The 21647-nt window shown below is 43.8% G+C and overlaps 1 protein-coding gene across 1 annotated transcript in view; it reads left to right on the top strand.

The window, feature by feature from the left end:
* The window catches only part of LOC106742700 (neuropilin and tolloid-like protein 1), a 132591-nt gene that overhangs the window by 59924 nt on the left and 51020 nt on the right, over nucleotides 1–21647 (top strand). The window contains exon 4 of the mRNA XM_014615897.1: nucleotides 20596–20810. Coding sequence (XP_014471383.1) covers nucleotides 20596–20810 — 215 coding nt within the window. The remainder of the gene's footprint in view (nucleotides 1–20595; nucleotides 20811–21647) is intronic.

Raw genomic sequence — 21647 nt, 5'->3', positions numbered from 1 at the left:
CAGCGAGTGCGTTAGATTGCGCAACGATATTACAAGCCCCCCTCCCCTCTCCCAAAAGGGTTCATCATTAGGCCCATCACGGGAAGATCTCGTCCTCGGCGAGGGGGTGAAACCAGAATAGCGCCGGGGCGGGAGATGACTGCAGTTATGGAAACCCTTGCTCCTCCAAACAAGTAATAATTATCCTGCAATTATGCCGGAGCGACTTTCTCTTCGTTGAAGTCGCGCGTTTACTTCTCGTGCTCTCTAACAATGGAATCAGTGTGTATTATCACTGAAGAACGGAGGAATCGGCGCTGCGTTCAATGAAATCTCGCTGCGAGAATACAATTATGAGTAGAGCTGGTGGAGTACCTACTGGTTGGTAGATTTTACTGGCCGGTAAAATCTGAATTCAATTAGCCGAAATCAATAAGGGGGTGTAAAAGTAAAATGGGCAAAGTGGCAGTGTTCTCGCTGGAAATCGAAGAGTACAAACAATAAGAACGAATAGACGCAAGTATTCGGATAATTTGATAAAAATTTCCGGATACCATTCGAAATACCAAGATACAACTTTGATTTGACAACGCTAATATCTCTAGTGAATATATCGCACGTCTGAGAAAACGATTAGCGCGTACGCGGAGTGTAAATAATTTTCCATGCAAGCCGCTCTAGCTGTTCTCTCTCTCTCTCTCTCTCTCTCTCTCGCCGTTCAATTGAATATCCCCGTACGTGTCACGAAGCAATCTGTCTGTCGCAAGCTCGGCGAGCGTGTAACGTAGTTTCGCGCGATACGGCCAAGTGGCATGGATGCTTCGTTCACAAGCGAGACCGGCGGAGTCGGCGATGGAAATAGTTGGGCTCATATCGAATCGCTCGAGTCGGCCGGTACCGCCGCCGATGCAATTTTTGTTCCACTCGAAGACAATAACTCGGAAGAGGGAGGTTCGAGTGGAGAAGATACAATGGAGGAGGAAAGCGGGTCACGAGCTCGGGCGGAGCTGATAACATCCCGATATATCGAATCACGTACGGTGTTCGACATTTAATAAAAAGGAAAAAAAGAAAGTGGGGGACATCCGGATTTCTGTCACGTCTAATGCAGACAACGGATACTCCACGGTGATATGACGATGCGCCAAGGTTACACGCTCGAGTATCTCCGCGATGCTTGAGCGTTCGACCTCGCGTGTCACGATATGCACTGTTTAATATCGGGTGCCACCGCTCTCTCTCTCTCTCTCTCCCCCCCTTCCTCCCTCCCTCTCTATCTCAGACCGTACGCATCTAAACATGCGTAAATATATTCAACTTCTCTAAATATATATTTTTTTATTAAATCATTAAATATACCGCTATCCGCGTCGAAACTTTTCATGATTTTCCTAATATGTATTCCGACTAGAATACCGAAAATTGTCCTAAATTAGGTTATCCCACAATTCGGTATCTTATTCTTATCTTAAACACGGGATAAGGCCTCTTTTCCACGATGCTGATTGGTTATGCACGGTGGTTTGCTTTATGTCGCATGCAACTGTCATGGCCAGAGTCGAGTGATAATTTGACCGCATATATTAGATTAGAAGATTAATATGCTTAATAGCACGCTTGCGTGATGTGTGTATGCACGTGTTCTATGTGTGGGAGCTCGTAAAGTGCAAATATCTAAATTGTTTCATATATTTCGCTCAATCGCAGTGCGTAAAGTGAATTGCGCGGAATGGAAATTAAAAACAAAGTTATCGAAAGCCCATCAAAATCGATGAGATACTGTTCCCTTGTAAGTAAACTTATTTTTAGTTATGTGATCTCTTGACGTGTATATATCTTTCATGCGCTCTTAGAGGGTAGAAAGAACGTTAGAGCGAAAATAAACACACTCGCCTATCTATCTCTCCACCTACTTTCTGTCTTTCTCGTGTTAGGCGCGGTAAGTTACGCGGCGTTGGGGAAAACAGATCGCGCAGTTTTCAAACGAGCGCGCAAATTCGCCGGAAAACGTTCAAGCTTAGCGCAAAAAGCTAGATTAACGTTCCCGATTCGGTGAAAATTGCGCGCGCCGCGTTATTACAATAAGTTGAACTATAGTTTGCCAACTAAAAAGCCACACGCGGCGGGCATGCGATGCAAGAAGCGTCCGTGTGAAATGCGAGGCGAAGTGAATCAGAATTTTAAGAGCGCGTAGCTGTGACATCGCGTGTCCGGAGCAGAGAAACGTCGCGAGCAAATGCTTATTTATTTACCGGCCCGGGAATAATACATGGAGTTTTCACTAGCGCAAATTGTCTCTTTTTCGGGAGGTATAGGCGAGCGCGCGCGCGCGGATGCGTGACGTTCTCGTGAAAGTAAGACTGTCGCGCGGCCTCACCGTTGTGCGAGACTGAGAGCGTTAATATTTAATTTTTATACGTCGCGCGCCCGAAAAGTTACGCTTTTGGGCCTCTCTAGATATATGCGTGTGTGTGCGCTAACGCCCGCGTAAATACACGGATAGCGCGTTATGGCGGCGATTTAGCGTGTGTAAAAGTGGCTTTCGCGCGATACACACACGCCTACAACTCACGGCGGACCGCAAGTATCCGGCAGCACGCCAATGTTATTTATGCCCCTTCCCCCCCTTCCCCTGAAACAAGTCCAATAAACAGCACGATCCCGGAAAAAATTTCGTCGGGTACACACACAGTGTGTCTCATATAGAGATATACTTTTTATTTATCACCGTAGTTTCACGCTCAAACACACACACACACACATACATCAGCGGTGAGTCCCCGTGCTCGCTTCCTCTTCACGCAAAATATCGCGCGACTCGCGCAATCCGTGAGTTTTTCACCTACAGGGACAGCGGAACGTTGCTTCGCGACGCTCGCACGCAAATCGCACGCTAAATGCGACCGTCTTAATTAACGCGACGAGCGACGGTGGAATCGAAGGAACGAGCGAACAAATCGTCGCACGGAGAACGGTGCGAGAACGGCCGGTCGGCGAAGCATTAAAAGGTAGAGCGCGATTTTTTACGCCCGTGGGTGGGCAGGTGAGGGGAGAAGCGGCGGCCGCCGAAAAGCGGGTTCCTCGTCGGGTTCCGAAATAAATATAGGCCACCGTTGCCGGCGGCTAAAAATACGGCCCATTGTATAGAAGAGAGCGTATACAAAAATATCCGGTGGCGAGCCGTTGTCCGAGTTTATTGCGCAAGATTCATCTTGCGCGCGGATGCGGTTGATACACACAATGGGTAAATCAGTTCGCGCGGGCGGATGCTATTACGGGGCCGCTTACAGTTTATTTGTACAGTGTATTATTAACGCGCGCGCTCCATTGGCCGGACAAATTCAACCGCAAATATTTCATCATTTTTGCAAGACACGTTCGCACAATACACCGCGCGCCGATTTAACCGGTTAACGATAGCCGGCTAACGATAGCTTATCGAAGGGGGATTCGCGCGGCCACATGCTGTTACGAACGCGAAAGGTATGCGCTCGCACGCGTGAGAGAAAATTCGAGATCGACGGGGGCGAAACGCGCGGTTAGAAATGTTTAACTCTGCAGTTACTAGATAATGCTTACACGCATGGATGGACGAAATTTCGTTGGATGCGATCAAATTAATTGACGAAATTTTTTCCTCACTGTAATACCTCTTCTACGTTCTAATTATACGTGTATTGTTTCAGTATTAGGTTTTAAGATAACGACCGTTACTGAGGGAGGTACAAGTATGAAAGGTTTTTTACCGTACGGGCAAATCACGGAGAGCGTTTCTCCTTATTATCCATCGCGGCCGGGGAGGGGGAGGTCACTTGAGATGTTCCCGCGGGACTGCCGCGTGATATTGAAAAGATCACGAATTCGTAAGCCCGACGCGCCATGTGGTGTTCAAATGAAAAGTGCGGGAAGAATAGTATTAAAGCATATCTTTTGCGGAGAGCGGCTGCCGCGCGATCTAAAACGCCGAGAAGCGCCGAACTCATAACGGGGAAATTCTATAAATGTCCCATCCGTGCAAATCCGCCGAACAGCCCCGCACCAGTTTATTGTCAGACGGCACTCGCTCGTTAGATATATCGCGAGCGCATGAGAGGTGAGAAGAAGAACCGGAAGGAAAAAAAGGTGGACCTCCTTGATGTAATGTCGCGGAGCAGCTGCGACTGCATTAACGAGCCGCGGAAAAATCAGGTAAACCGGAGGCTATTTTGTTCGGAAAGTCGAGCACTCGCCTCGAGACCGGATTCCGCGCGTCCAATGTGGCACGAGAGTACAAATCTCCTGTCACCAAGATAGTCCCTTAGTGGTGTTTGCCGAGGACTTGGCCCGGTCGACTGCGCGCGCGGATCGGGATTTCGGAGGATTTGAACAAATTGTTGCGCCGAACTTACCTCCGCTCGGTTCCTGTCTACTTAACGACTCGAGTCGAGATTATATCCCGAATTTCGCGTATTTTCTCGTTTCCGCGCGACATTTCCCGGGAAAACAAAGGGTAATACGGGTCGATGCTTAAGCTTAAGTAATTGAGACGGCGGCGCGTTCTGTCGTATCGCGCGCGTGATAGTCAAGCGGAGGCTCTTGATTAAAATGCGCAGAGATCGCGTCGGCAGATTTCAATGTCGAATATTCCGGAAATTAGCGAAAGCCCGACTCTCGGGATTAGATTGGACTCCTGTGCGATCCTGCGTCGGCGTTGTTTCCGACTTTTCGGACCGTTTCGGATTTGTTCCGGGAATATCCCGACACACTTGTCGCCAACCGTTTTGTTTCCACACAGTGAAACGTTTCGGGTTAAACTTTACACACATTTCATATGTCGCCGACGGTCCACTCAGATTTTTGTGTTGATTTAACACGAGATAAATATGTTAAAAAATAATAAAAACATTATATTAGAAATTAACTAAAACTATGTAACACTGTGAAGGCAAATTTCTTGTAAGACTGATAGATTTAAATGCAACTCAAGAAGAATGTTTTATTTTTACGCTGAGGAAAAATTCAATTTATCACTTTTTTCTTATAACGTTGTTCTTAAGATGTTGCCAGTGATTTTAGCTGAAACTTCCTTCATTATCTGTCGTTTATTCTATTCCATTAATATCGTATTTGAAAAATACGCTTACCGCAGATGGTAAAATTAATGTGTGGTAAAATTGATGTAGAAAATCATTATAGAAAGATAAGCTGAAAGGGAAAGTTGCACGTTACATTACGATTATTCATTGATTGTTAGAGCAAAAGTTTCCGAAATATTTTACAAATATTCAATCGATCACAAGTGTCTTTTTAGGGACCTATATCCTTTCGTTTCAACGTATTTGGCAAGAATTTTGGGTATACATATTTTCTCGCTTCTGCAAGACAACAAACGAGACAACTGCAGCGAAGTTTCACAAACCTTAAGATGGTGACCGTTACTGAGAATAATTAACATAACTGTCCGTAAATTCTAACTAAAATATGAAGTATCTTACCAATAACGTAGAAAATATTTACTCGTTAATATTGATGTCAATAATATCTTAAGCGGCACCGAAGTATAAAATCTGTCATTTTAACACACATCGAATACATATATACATATCGATTCAACTCGAAATATTGAGGTAACACAAACGCAATATGATAAATTAACACGCAGGTGTGATAAAAATTCATCGCAGAAATTTTAACGAGGACCGATTTTAATTGGTTCGTTTCCGGTACGCGTCGACGCACAATGTTTTTCCCGTGTTGGGATGTGATTGAAATGCGCGTTTATTTGAAATTATTTCATTCTCCGTTATAATAAACAATAAATATTGTTACGCTCCAGAACATCATGCGTCGGCGAAAGTTGAATCCCTTGACCCCTCCCCTCCCGCCGTCCCCTTCTATTCCGTTACTCAAATACGCGATTTCGTCGATCTGTATGTAGTAATGCCCGGCGTATTCCAAGCGGGACGGAATATTAGCCGTGGACAAACGGCTTCCTTTCGGCCGGCGATTAATGGTACGAAACTGCGACGGTGGCTCGGCATAATCCGCGTGGATACACATGGGAATGAAATAATGGAAAACACGTCGCGATAAACGCGATAATTAATGTCGCACACGCGCGCGCGCGCGCGCACGCGCGCTACGAGCGAGTACACCTCGAGTACAGCTTGAGTGGAGAGCGGCCATTTTTGCAGGATAATTTTATACGTTGCAGCGTAATTTTATACCGTTACCTCTCTTTGGCTGCGTTTTAATGAAAGAAGTTTGCGAAGCGTTGTGCGAATGTTACAACATTTTTCGCCGTTTCGCTCATCGCCCGTCGGAGTTGAAAGCACGACGTAGCGACGGCCGGTTCATCGCTGAGCTTTGCCCCGGTTAACATTGTTTCGCGACATCTATTATTACGTTCTCTTTTTCCGTCTCTTCTTTTTTTCCTCTCCTTTCTATTCGTTACGAATAGACAAACAAAATCCCCGGGGATACACGAGTGTGCGTCGTCTTAACAATGAGACGTCCCCCGGTCGTCGAGCGCCGCGAACACGGGGCGCGCGTGACGTCGTCAACCGGGAGACAATGACGAAAGTTAAGACGTATCGCTCTGCGCGGCTCTCTCTCTCTCTCTCTCGCTGTCTCCTGAATTATTATACGAGACGGCCACTTTTCATCGTTGGCTCTCGTATTCCCGATGGGAGAGACGGTTCGTTGTTGAGAGGGACACATCGTATCAGCGGAATAAATGCCCTTATCCTCGGAGGACAGGATAACCGAGCGAAGACACATCGGCCGGTAGTATTCTTTGTCAATTGGATTATTCCGATCTATCGTTTTCTCGCGTGTGTCGAGTGAAAATTCCGCCGGCCGCCGGGTTTAAAAGAAGGAGGGAGAGGGAGAGAACACGCCGGTATGTACCTTGGGGACTCTACGTACATCCTGTGGAGAATGCTTGTCTTTGAAAGGACACCGCGGCAGTGTATCGGAGTATTGTTTAAATTTATCTCCAAGTTGCACGGTGTGTAAGGCGCATCGTAATAAAACGCGATTTAACGGGCGAGATGCGGGTCAAGGGAGAGAACCGGTCGCTGGATTTTCTCTCTCGCGGGGGAGAAAAGCAAACCGCGCGAGCGATTCGCCGCCGGTCAGCAGAGTCGCTGCTGGCCGCTTCTCATGGAGCGACGTGGGCATTGTTCGTCTTTAAGGAGGTGCCAAGGTTCGACGACGAACTCGATACACGCCGATAACGGAGAGGCGATCCCGAAAATGTTCAGTAAGCACGCTCATACGATTACGCTACTCTTTTTGTATTTCTCGCGCGTAATTTTTAAGTTTATATTTATAAATGTATAGATTTGTCCATATTTTACCATTGTCTTATACACTTTATTCATTTCGGGTTAAGGCCAATTTCCATTAAGAGATTTAATCTGAAAATTCGCGCCATTTTTAACTTATTAAAGGTAGAACTGTCATTCCTTAACAGCTGACAAATAAAAAATATGCATACGGTTAACGAGAATGGAACGATGTATTCTTCAGCAACGTATAGAAATTGTGAAAATTCACTACAATAATGATGGAAATTTCGCGGAGCAGTTCGTAAAGTTCATATTGTTTCCGGGCGCAGAAAAAACATTTATAATTCTGCGCGGCCTGTACGACGTAAACGTTTACAGAAAGAAGCGGGTATTTTTCTTACGAAGATTCTAAGAATGGCGCCCCTTTAATGACGGATCATCCGCCAGGATATTCGCGACGATATAATAGCCGCACACTCTCGAATCGCGAATTTCGCCGGCGTAAGTTATCGCGACCGGTCACGATACGGTCCGTGCGTGTAAAAGCTCTGGAGCGTAGCGGCTTATTTGACTGCAGCCTTTGTCGAGCGATTGGATGCAACATTATATGCACACCTAGGGCCTGATGTAATACCCGGCGCCATTACCTGCACGCCAAGTTGATTACCAGCACGCCCTTGCGCCGGCAAATTGTAATAATTTTGATGGATCCTCGCGCGCACGAAGATTCCGCCTTTTGTGGTGTCTCGCTAATAAAGCCTCGAACACACGGCGAAACGACAAAGAATCGAACGTTTGAAAAATCCCATTCAAATTTTCCGTCTACCAGCGGTTTCTTAGACCGCTTCTCTCTCTCTCTCTCTCTCTTTCTCTCCCTCGCGAGAGCAGTTGTCGGAATTTCAAAGGGGTGGGTTAAGAAGGACGGCGCGGTACGATCGATGAGAGTAATATCAGAAGTGATTACAAAGCTCGCGATGAACTCTTTTGACGATCCTATTTTTAAGAGCTGAAGAGCCACGTCTCACGGCGTAACATCGACAAATCTTTTAATCAGAAATGTGAGAATGATATTCTCTCTCGCGCAATTTAAATTTCATGAGGATGAATTTTATATGAAGTAATGACATATATTACGGGAGAGAGAGAAAAAGAGAGAGAGAGAGAGAGAGAGAAAGAATATAATCTCACCGGACATACATATGTGTATCTAAATTAATAACCATTTTTAATTGGAATCGTAATTAAATTATTTTATGGTGTAATAAGTATATAAGTGAAATCGATGAAAGGCGAAGACTACCTCGTCGTCATCATTAAGCATTTCGCTGTGTTGACGATAGTTTTTCGACTTATTGTACAGGTGATATCGAGAATACGACCTTTGGTGTGGAAAGGGACCTGTGGTGTGCAAATTTGCCCAAATTGAAATTGAATCGACTGGTCTAGCAATAGGATAATAAACTCAACATTACCACCGTTTAAAATTTATTGCTACAAACCATACAATATAACCATATAACGATCACTTTTCCTGGTGACTATATAAATAAGTTAGCTGATAATTAGACAAAAAGAATTGTAATTATGAAATGAAAAATAATAATCAGTTAACAGCCAGCAATATCATACTCACTATTGCTTTTTTAACATTTTTATAAAATGACGTACTTCGATTGTATTATTTGCCAACTAATTCCAAAACGCTGGGGACACGATGGAGCAGCAGCTGAATTATATAATTTATGGTAGACAGCATTATACATTAGCGGTTATATAAATAAATTAGTTGATGACTGAACGAAAAAAGCTACAGTCATGAGATCATAAATCATAATTAGTTGTCAATGTGTATGTCCGGTGAGATTATATTCTCAGGCAGCAATGTTATATTCTCCGCGCTACCGCTCGAATTGTCACAACGGAATACACAAGATACTCGAATCGACGTGAAAGGGCGCGCAAGCGAGTTGACGCTTCGGTTAATACGGTTAATGCGCGATTTCATTGGCGTTTCGTTAACACACGGTGAGGACGAAAGGAGGCGAGGGACAGCCGATGGCACGAGACCGGCGACACCTTAAAATATCGATCGGCGTGCACGCAACGCCGCGGCCGCCATGGCCATTGTGGTGGATTTAGGTTCTCATAAAGCTCTATTGTTTAGCTGAGCTCGCATTCCTAAATCTCCATTGTCGCTCGCGGCGAGAGAGTACAATTGCGCGGCGCGTAGGCTCTCGCGTGTCTCGGCTAAGCCGTTGCAGATTGAGCGATGGACGCCGTCGCGCGGTCCGGCCGGCCGGAAACAATGCCGGACTTTACTGCGAGCTTTACTTTACGCTTTGTACAAACAACACGGGAACGCCCTCGCGGAGACGGACGGCTTTCGAAATCGTAACACGATGACGACCGCGGGAGCTCGCAAGCTCGCCCGTCCGCTTTCTCGCGTGGTAATGACGCACGACGAGCGACGATTCCGGCCGATGCTAATCTTCCTGATGATATCAGTTATTACAGCCGGTCCTTTTAATATTCTCCGCCAAGTGACAGCGCAAATAACCGCGCGGGTAACGCAGAAAGTTCCAGTCGACCTATATCGTAGGATCATAACGATGATACGTGATACCCGCGCGCGCTCGGATATTAATGGCATCGCTGCCAGTTACAATCTGTGTTTAACAAAATTACCGGTTACAGTAATGGGAGGTGTAACGTGAGCATGTAAATGATCGGTGAAACTACGCACGGGGAATAGGAGATTTGTATCGATAGTTAGGCAGCACGCCCGCTATCGGCGCTTTATAAGTGGTCACTGGCAAGTGATCGAGCTCGGTCTTTGGTCGGCCGGCCAGTGGAAATATTCGTGGCGCGCGGCGGAATTCGCTCGACATTTAAATGCCTCTGTTACTGACGGTGTTTGAAAGTGAATATGTTAAGTAGTGAAGTGAAGTAATAAAAATATTATATAAAAAATTAATAGACTGTTACTGAGGAAAAATAACTCTAAAACTTGTAAACGATCGTAGGGTGTCAGGAAGTGAACATCAACTTTACATCAATTAATAGAACATAATACGATTTAAATCCTAAATACTCAAACTTTTCAAAAAAATCAATTTTTTTTTGTACACTTAGCTTATGTGATATGTGCATATCGTTGATTTATCATTTCATTTTTACGATGAAGTTACTTGAGGCATTTATATCGATACAACGATATATCTTTTCTATTCATTTCTCCGGATAATATTACACGCACGCACACACACGATATTGAGAAATATTAACGCGACAGATTTTTCGGAAATAATTTTGACGGCAATAGGGATCTCATGTTTCACTTTTTAAATAAAATGTGCCAAGAATTCGCCGACTCATCGGTCATATCGGAATTCCTTTGAAGCGTCCAGCGAGAATCCCACTAAGCCGATAAAAGCCTTTATAAGCTCAGTAAGATATCGCGGAGCAGAAACGGAGGAAAGAATAAGACACGGAAAGAAGAATGTGAGTACTTTATTGAAGGTAGAAAGTCGATAGTCTAAACCTGGAGAGAAATCAGCGCAAGTAACGATTCCAAGTCGGAAAATAAAATTATCGTCGAACGGGAGCTCCGATATCTCTTCCGCGAGCGAGCCGGAGAGCCAACTAAATTTTTATAGAATCAGACGTGCGCCTTCCAAACGTTACACACAAACGTCTCGCGCTTCAAACGTCGTGACGCCACCTAATTCCCATTCGTGTGTCTTCGCAAAAGATAAGAATCCAATTAAAATATTCATTTTCGGTTGTAGTCATTACAGTCATTTTAGGTCAAGACGATGAACCGCGTGGATATCCGCGGAAAAGGTGTGCGGACGTGGAAAAGGATCATCGAAGTTAACGGTGACTGCTTCGTCGAATAAAGCTACTTTTTAAAAAAACAAATTGAGAGTGTTTCAATCTTGACCTAAGAATCCGCACGAACTTTCTCCGGTACCTAATATTTTGCCGTATCTCACGCGCTCGGAAAGATGCGGCGACAATGGCGGTGGTATCGGAGAAAAAAATGTCATTCCTTTCGCGTCGCATTTCGTCGAGACGCGCGTTAACGCGTTATTCCATTCTCTATTTTGTACCGGTGACGATTTAAAGAGCACGGTGTTCCCGCTCTGTGCAGACGTCGGCTACATAGATGAACGAGGAAGAGAGAATTTGCCGCTCTTACACGCTCGTGCGCGCACATGTGCGCGCGCGGAATGCCCGTAGCCTTTTAATGGAACGCGCGTATCACCGCTAAAGTAACGTCGACCGAACGTCTTTTACGAGTTCGTTCCTGGGCACGATCCATTTCGTGCAAAGCCGTGTTTGAGTGTAGCTACATTTTCGGACTACCGAACTGCCGCGGGGGGTCCATCCGGGAAGCGGCGCAAAGATTGACCGCGTTATTTGCGCTCGTGTTTCTGCAGCCTCACTTTTCTTTTTCGTATCATCAGTTTGAAACGGAACTCTCGTAACGATGAATGAACGCGAACGAAGCTCCTCTCGTTTTGTGACCGCGATGAAAATACTCGGGTTTGCTTATTTATTTATCCGCTTATTATTAACAAAGAAAATATCCCTTTGGAAGGAAAGAAATGAAAATGCAGTTTGTTCAAACGATGATCAGTAAAAAACGAAATTAACGAAATCGTAATATTTAGACAATGAAAGAGAGTAGCTTCGGAGGAAACGTTCATTGCATAATTATCGAAATAAAACAGACGTGATGAAGTAATTAAACCTGTTAGCCGAACGAGTAAAAATCATATGACTATAAAGAGCAACACGTAAAATTATATATTCTTTAGATACTCTTATATAATTAAGCTTCCAATTAGAATCCTTTTCAAGAATAGAACCTGAAATTATCTAAGAAAAATGTAGCTTTTTGTTACTTATTTGACTATTTAAAGTTTAGTCCGCGGAAAGACCGCCTTTTTTCATTACTTTATAACTGGAAATGTATCGAAGCTTTATTTATGAAAAGTTTGCCTCACATCATTTACAAAAGATTGCCTTACATTTTTGTATTGGGATTTTCACCTCCAATTAAGCTCCGAAATACACTATTAAGGTATTGTAGGATAGTTTTGAAACGCTTCGTAAACAGAAAGAGAAAAAGTGAATAAACAATATCCGCATGTCCGAAGTACGGGATAACTACAGAAATATGTGGTAGGTAATTTGAATGTAGAGAGATGTTTTAATTTTGAAGAAGATTTAAAACGAAAATTTGATGAATCGTTTAGGACATGACGAAGTAAGGAATAATCGCGGTATTTAACAACGGTTATCTTTTGTAGTGCAGAATCAGTTGTAATCAGAGGTGTTCCAGGCGGAATTATTTGCGAATATTACGTATTGCGTACAAAGCAAGAGAACGATAACGTGCACATGATTATTAATTTTTACGCGTGAATTTAAACGTGGAAATGTGAGAATGACAAAATAAATAGGCGGAATGGGAGAAGCTACATGGAAGGAAGGTGGTATTCCAAGAGTTACTCTTATTTAACTTGCCGCAGCTAATAGTGCGATTTCCGTCTCGCTCACAGATACAGAGAATTAATTAGTTCCTCTCACTTTTTCTCTCTCTCTCTCTCTCTCGCTCGACGGACCTAATTAGTGTAAGCGGCGACGGACGCGATATCGATAATCGCGACTCGACGACATATGGCAAAGAGACTCTCTGCGCCACGCGATTTTTCATAAAGATGGAAACTCCATGTATGTGTGTGTGTATATGTTTGTTTATCACGAAATGAGGTATCAGCCGGGTATATCGTTGGAGTATACGGCGCCGCGCCGGAATATCAAATCCAACCCTTTATAAATGTAATAGCGTGAGGTTTTCCCCGGGAATTCTCGAGTCATCGAGGAACACGACATACTTGCGCGTAAGCGCGCCTCCGCTGCCTGCGGAAATTACAAGCCGGAATTGCGCGGAAATGACGCCCCGAAAGATCCGTGGCGCGCGTGCGCGCACGCGTAAGCGAGCGAAATTAGGAACACAACGCTGTGTTCCGCGGCTTTTCACCGGGAAGAAGAAAGAAGATGAAAAAAAAGTAAACGAAGGATGGAGGGGGAGCGCGCCGAATCTTCTGACAGAATGCGAGTACCTGCGCAAGGGGAGGAGTGTGTGTACACGGAGTTAACGTTTGCGTTACTACGCGTTTGATTCGTCCTTCACTTTTTAGGATATGCATAAATTGCACGGAACTCGATTAAGCTGTCATGTTCAATAGGACGCGTGTTTCTCATGCCGGGTGAAAATCCTCTCTCCTTCTTTCTCTCTCCCCGATTTTCTCGAGTTGCTCTCTCCTTCTCTCGCTCTCTATCTCGATGGCTAGTCGCAATATATCGAAAGGGTCGGGTTGGTTGCTCGAGGGAACCGAGAAGGCAAGTTACGCCATGTATTCGCGCGACCGATTAGTTTATCGTTACGGGGGATAAGGATAAACGTATGATGCTGTCGGCTAGATTCTCGCTGTAACTCTCTCCCGCATGTAACGTATACGATGCTTCCCCGTGGTATATGCATTTCGAATTAAATCACTCGGCGTGATTGGACAGGTGCGCGGGAGAAGCAAGGCGCCGGTCGCACCGTACTACATACATACGCGAGAAAACCTTCAGGGACGTCAATAGCACAATTTCCCGGAAATCGGTGAAACGTCAGTCTCTAATGGTACATTAACCTTAGATCTGTCAAGTTGTTGAAATTACCGCGGGATCACTCTTTAAATGTGAGTCTCTATCTCTTCTGGGGGGATAGAAGCGAACAAAGGGCCGTGTCTTATATCAGCGCGATGTTTGATAATTGATGGAGGGATTGGGGGGGAAAGGGCGGAGGAGGAGGGGGAGGAAAATTTACGACGGGAATTTTTACGCGCCTCAAACGACCGAGCTGATTAGGGAGGATAATATATATATATATATATATATATATAATGAAGTTATATAAATCAGATTTGGCGCTAACTTCCCGTGTGTGTGTGATATTTCTACTATATGTATCTATTTATATATTTATTATTTATTTTAACATAGTATATTTACGCATTTTTAATTCAATTAAATTAAACTGATCACTTATCAAACGCAATAACAAATATATGTTACGCGTAAATTTATTTTTTAGTTTTAGAGTACTTACATCAAATGAGAGCATTGCGTTTTGTTTTGTTATTTTTTTAATATTTGACAACTTTTAAGATCAAATTTGATTACATTTTGAATAAAAAATTACTAAATTTTGAATAAAAAGTGATTACACTTACGAATTTTTCGTTTCACTATACAGTAAGAGAAATTTGTTCTAAAAAGGATCCACTGGAATTTTGTGTTAATACGGGAATATGTTAAAAGGTACACAAATAATGTTAAATTAATGTATTCATTTGTTAATATACTTTCTAACATATTCACTTTGTTAAAGAAACACAAAATAATATTTCAGTCTGTTTGTAACATCAAATTTTTTACTGTGTAATATTGCAAAATTATTTTTTAGTCATTTGAACAATTTTATTATTAAAATACTCATTGATTATAAAGTAGTGCTTGAATTTCTTTAATAGCCGCTCAATGATCATTTGATGATTACTCGTTGACTTAAGTGCGTATTAGAGTATATTAAAGTTTTGTTGATAAATATTATAGTGAGATGTGTATTTCGTTCCGTTAAACTGTTTTCCCGCGGTGTTTTGTCGGTGTGCGCGTTTCAACTGAAACCGCTAAATATGCTGTTTAATTTTCGAGAAACATACTTCGTGGCCCGTGTACTCTCTCATATACGCGCGGAATTTCGACGTTTGGCGTAGAGCCAATCATAGAAGGACTCTTCGCGAAGTTAGGCTTTCCCCGTTCACCGACGACTTCGGTGGACTCTTGGGGAGATAACTTTTTGAACTGTCGCACGCTAATCAGGCTTCCTCGTTCCATCGTGAGCTATCCTTGACTTTATATCCTTACTGCCTGAGTCCGAGTGCCTTTCCGTAAGTTTCGCCGCGCAATTGTGTTATATACACACGAGGTGCCATTGAACTAGTAATATAACCTGAAAGGGAGTAATTCTACCTAAAGAAAAATAAGTCAAAACTGTGAAATAACTTTTCTTTTCGTACAAGGCTTCGTTTCCAGATCAATGCGGAAAATTCATCGGTCACGTGTACATTTGATTGCTTCCACTTAAATTAGTTGGTCCGTAAATTTATTTTCTTAGGAATCTTTTCAAATCTTAATATCATAATATCAATCGAAATATGATATACACACATATGAAATTAGAAAAAAATTGTCCGTATTGACACTAAGATAATTCAAGTCAAAATTAGCACTTTTTACATGTATCACAAATATGAGAACAGCTTCCGATACCATGTTTTTGATTCTAGCAGCCAAACTGCTCTCTCTCTCTTTCTCACAATCTTAATGATTACCGTGAAGACGATAAAAGAGACATGTAGAAATATTATAAAAAATTACAAAATCATTGACCATCACTTTATGGATATATCCCTTTATTTCAACGTATTTTGTAATATTAAGCGTATATTTTCTCGCTTCTGACGGCATTAAGCAAGACGACTGCAGCGAGAGACCAGAAAATTTCCTTAAATTATTTTAAAAGCAATAATTGCAGCATATTTTTCAGATTTATATTTCATACAAACAAAAATATAATGTCTGCCTAATAGATATTTCAATAAGGGCGATATCGCGAAATTTACTGGTTCTCACAGATCCGGTGCGTCAAACTAAGCAGCAAAAAATAAGTATGTCAACGAAGGATTAATGAAATCAACTTAACACGCAATGCTAATAGATATTTAAAGCAATTTTTCCGAATAAAAATGCAGCCCCGCGTCAAAAAACTTTATTGCGTCATTACATTTCCAACTTGTATTCTCGCGAAGAATCAGCCCCTTTTGCAAATCGCACCATCACCGGTCCGATGACACTGTTTGCGCGTAAATCTCTTAAATAAAAATTTGTTGAGGGAACAACAGATACAAGGAACGAATGTTAAAGTTGCGACCTTTGAAAGCGCGTGACACCGTCGCTATATTTGCCACAATTGCCAATATCGAACGCCATTTGCAGTCGTATTGCTCGAGCAACCATATAAAGTCATATTCGTCGTCGTTCCTGCGCCGATCACGAAGATGGCTGTATTTACAGTGCACGCATCGATATGTACATATACAGGGTGTCTACTATTGCACCTAACGACAAGTTCAAGGTGTCAAAGTTTAATATACTGATGTCTGTCGTTAGGTACAACAGTTGTCGTATATTTGTAGATTAGGCCACTCTGAACGAAAAAAGTTCTTTACCATTTTGCAAATAACACGCAAATTGTTGAGTTATTAATTAAAGAAGCCTCAATACATGGCTATTTTCAATCATTGATAACTCGAAATTTTGCATGTTATTTGCAAAATGGTGTAGGACTTTCCTACTCAGTTCTACCCGTTCTACTTGCACACCACGGCAACCGAGATTAGTTTGGGACACCCTATATATATTATATTGTAATATATTACGCTGCTTTCACACGCTTATAAGTCCCGCGTGTTTTGTTAATATAAGCTCCTTCCGGACTCTTTTCGCGATCGATACACCGGGTCGTAATCAAACACGGAGCGTTCCCGCGCTTCTAACAGGAACCCGGGTCTACGAAGTTTCCCTATAACTTACAACTAGTATGTGCGCACGCGCGCAGCCCTTCGCATTTATTTATTTACGCTCGCAAATATTTACAAGGAGCAGAGCGGACGAGCGAATTAATGCGGAATATATCTATTTGTCCGATGTGTATATCCGGGCGAGAGAAGCGCTGTGAAGCGAAGACCGTGCGCCGACCGTTAATCCTAAAAGCGCTTCCTCCACTTTACCGCTTTTCGACGTTTTGATATATGAGCGAGGAAGTGGGGAAAAAGCTAACTGCCAAGCCCCCTCTGTATATCCTAATATTAACGGAAAGCTTTCTCCATTAATATCGCGCGTACCGACCGCGTCGTGTACCGGCCAGGTTTCGATCATAATAAAATTTTTACCACGTTTCGACTTTTTGACATACGATCAAAAAAAAAAAGGGTAGCAGAGTGGGAGGGAGGAGATCGCGGGGAGGGAGAGGGCGAAAGGAGTCTGCCATATTTCACGTCACCCGCTTTTCTCATAAAACTCGTAGCCGTCCGATGCGGCCAAGGGGGTCTGACAGATTCATCAACGGTTGGATTTATTTTTTTTTTCGGCCTCGCCGCGAGTTCCGATCCGTCGCGCGGCCGTTCATGATTTCCCATCGCGTCCTCCCACCTAAATCTTAGAAAATATCACCGGGCGTTACGCGGAAAGTGAGAAACTCGTTTCCCGAACGGCGTAATAAATTGCCGCAGCGGCGGTGGTAGTCAGCCAGCCAGCTCGAATGCAACCAACGCGGAAAAGTCATGCCGCGGGAACTCACGCAAAACGGTGCGGCAACGCGGATGTTGAAGTGGTAGCAACCTTTTCGTCTCGGGCCACGGATCTCTACGTGCGGTTTCAGCCATTCCTCCGGTCGTACACGTTTGACACGCCGGTCTTTCGGCACTGCGAAACAAACCGTCGACATTTCCGTCCCGAGGTGAATGCGCTGAAGTATTGTGCGACGTAACGTCGCGATAAATTCGCGAGAGTCGCGCGGGGGAGACTAAATGTCAATACATTTAATTAGTGTATAGGTTATATAATAATAAATCACGTCCACGAACAAGGTGGCAATGTTTCTTCAATCCGGAGAAAACTACGTTACTTAAGGGCACCCCTAATAAATCATGATGCTGACATATAAAAATGTTTTTATCTCAAAAACGGTTGAGCTTTCGACCTATGTTCGCTAAGGTCTTTTTACTCGGTATGGTGTGTACCATCTACCACGTAAATATAGAATAGTTTTTTTCGAACACCCCGTATATATCACAAGTTGAAACCATATTTAAACTTGCATGTCATTAAATGGTGCGTTTCAATTATATTCGAGTAGTTGAGACCTTTGCATAAATTAACGCGATTAAAACGTAAGCGGGAATGTAAAACGGATTAATATGTAACGTGATTGAAGCTCCAAATGTTGGGGCTTTTCAACGAAATCAAATTTTCACAATTATAACTTACACAATACTCACTTATGTCAGGAATTTATCAGTTACACTTTCACGAGGAAATTACTCGGTCGAGACATTTACCGCGGTAATTTCTTCGGAGAATCGCAGGGATCCCCGCGCAGGGGACGTCACGAGACAACGTTCCTCCGGTGTACCGCGCGGGAATTTGTCGAACGTAACGTTATCGCGTGTCGCGCTATTAATACACCGTTTTCCCGGACATCACCGCGCATCCATCACTCGAGCGGCCTTTAAAAGGATATGTAATTTCACCCCGGCTATTCGGTCCCTTCCGTCGTATTTAGTCATCGGGGGCCCACTCGAAGCGGTCGAGAAGGCTGATACCGCCGATATGCGCCGTATATAACCCGTCTATCCCTGTTTCATTACCCGACACAGAGCGGAGAGAGGAGGAAGGAATGCGTCTCCCGGCTCCGGTTAACGACGTCAAACTTAACTGCCACGGACCCGCCGGTTTGCAGCAGCGCACGGCGGCCGTGCGGGAACTGTAAGATCTAAGCGTCGACGATGGAAATACGTTTGGGAAATTAAGGTGCGAAATTAATATCCGCGGTGACGGGGAGCGCGGTCGATACGATTTCGCGCGGTGTCTCTCGCGGCAGTGATCGCGCTAACGATGACGAATCACGCACTGATCAGTAGTTGGCCGAAAATCCGCGAAACATTTTTTCCGGGGCTTTTCCCAACGGGGCCCCCCCCCCCCCCGAGAACGGGAGATTGCGATGCGAAAGAAGCATTCGAATTAATGCTTTTTGTCGCGAATATCCCCGCTCGCTCATTCACTCGGCGACAAATGGAATATCGCACTGGGAGCACCGCCGATTAATTAGGAGCTGTCCAGGCGAGCGTGATAAATAGGTTGCGTAACGGGATCATTAAGACCTCCGACCGAACTTGTAGCGCGATGTAATTAACGCATTATTCCGCCGCTCACCTGTAAATAATTCCGATATAATGGTTTCGGGCCCCGAATAGAGCGGTCTCTCGCTCGCGTGCGCGCAGGCATGCGAAACCTTAAAGACCGGAGGAACAATTTCGGCACCGATCACGGACGGTGATTCGATCGAGCCAATATCGCGGGTCGTGAAAGAGAGAAAGCGGCTCGTCGTCGGCGACCGGTCGGCTCGCCGAGATTATGCCGAATTCCCGTTAATGCGAGCGGCAAATTGTTTTTGCGAGCCAGCATGAACTTCTCGGCTCGGTTAGCCGCGCTAATTTCGACATTGTATTCGCTTTAAGTCATGGGATCACAAACGTTCGCTGAGCGCGTGAACTACGGTAATCTGTGTACAGTGGGACTTGCGAACACCTGTTCCGTTTCAACGCCGAGTGTAATTAGTCAATTAGCCGCGTAACGTTACGAACCGCGAGGATCTTACGCGTATTAGTGAATTCGCTCGGTACCACCAGTGTGGTTCAAGCGGTTCTTCTCTCGATTTTTCGACTTGTCGATTGCACACGTCGATATGTGCACGCATTCCTATAGATTGTTACACGCAGAGAATTTTCCTCGTAGATATGAATGTTCATGAATCGAGGAAATATAATAGTGGTCCTGCCCGGTTAAGATATTAAGGAGAAGCATCGCAACCGACGTGCCATTTTGTTTTTGCGCCCTAAAACCCCGCCGAAAATTAAATTTTATATGAATAGGTACAAACCAGCAACATTCTTTACCAAAGTACAAAATAATAATAATAAGATAATTTTTAACAAATTATTACACATTTCTTTGCAAATAACTATTTTTAAGATTCTTGGGGATTGACGCGTCTAGAAACTGTAGTGGTCTGTGAAAAGAATGTGCTTTGTTCAAATTTGAACGTAAGTCTCATCGATCGCCGTTTTATATTTTACTTTCAATCCCATATTCACTTGTATTTTGAGAGCCTTTCTGATTTTTATTTTACCGCACAAATTGTAGTCATTTTCGGTGTCAACTATATACTTTGTTGCTCTAATAAAGAATTAACAGCAATGTTCATACAAAGTTATGTTTAATGACGTTATAGTAACATTTATTATAAAAATGGGTTTCCTGAATTAACTGTAATTATTTTACAATACTGTTGTGTCGCAGGTATTATTTGTTTCAATACACAGCACTCTTAAAGGATCACAATTTGACCGTGCTGAATAAAATATTTAAATTTTTGTTTCAGCTGTTCCACAGGAGATTTCTTGAAGCTATTTTTACACCTGGAGAGTAAGGGCGTTTCCGAGTACACTCCTTGGGCCGGTGTGCTTTGTGGGGAATTGCGTGACATCCCGCAAGTACTTTACAGTTCAAGATCGACGCTCATTCTAGAGTTTCATACGGAGGGTCCACCGTCTAATGCCACTGGCTTTTCCGGCACTTTTCGTTTTATCGACAGACGTGAGTTGAAATTATGCTGTATGATCAATTCTTTTATTCCTTAAGCAGCGGCGATAACTTTCTCAGCTTCACGTTAAAGAGGAGGGGAAAAAGCAGCTTGATAACTATCCTGCGAGGATAATAGAAGAATCGGCGATAAAATGTGAAATTCCTTGCATACCCGAACAAACGCATCTGAAATCTTCGATAAAACTTCCCGACGCTGGAAACGCGCCGAACCATTAATATCGATCGTCAAAAGTGACGTTTCCGCTTTTGAGAATCGAAGCCGTTCGATATTCCCGGTTTGAGAAGAGTTTACGATAGGAAATAAACCAGATTAAGACTGACGGTATTTTTAATGAAAACCTTCCCGTTGCTTCGTCTGAAGTGGAAAACTCGTTCGGCTCGTACGCGCGCGCAAGAGAGAGAGAGAGATAGGGAGAGAGCGTCCACTCAACCTCCACTTATCCACTTGCTGCGTTTATCGAGAAATTTTAGGTTTCGTTTTATGAAACTCTTTCGAGTTCGCTTGTAAGTCGACCCGATCGGGAAATCATTTCGAAGCGTTATTGCATCGTGTAATGTGCCAAACCGGTCTCTGTGACCCAGCAATCAACATAGAGCGCGTGAACCGCCCGAAGGGAAACCGAATCGCGACAGCCAGCGGCGGGGCCGCTGCCGAATTTAATAGCGCGAATCGCTAACAAGATCCCGGCAACAAGCGGGCACAATGGCGAGCGATCCGCGGTTTCCCGCGATTTCCAGATAAAAGTCGCGAATTCGCATGCCGGTTGCAGAGACATACAGCGGTCTCTGGGAATTTCCGCAGCTTTTAAACCGACGGTTCGTTAGTAA

This window comes from Dinoponera quadriceps, unplaced genomic scaffold, assembly GCF_001313825.1.
Source record: "Dinoponera quadriceps isolate SergipeBrazil2010 unplaced genomic scaffold, ASM131382v1 scaffold589, whole genome shotgun sequence".
NCBI lineage: Eukaryota > Metazoa > Arthropoda > Insecta > Hymenoptera > Formicidae > Dinoponera > Dinoponera quadriceps.
The sequence above is the reverse complement of the archived record's forward strand: the minus strand, read 5'-3'. Positions and strand labels throughout refer to the sequence as shown.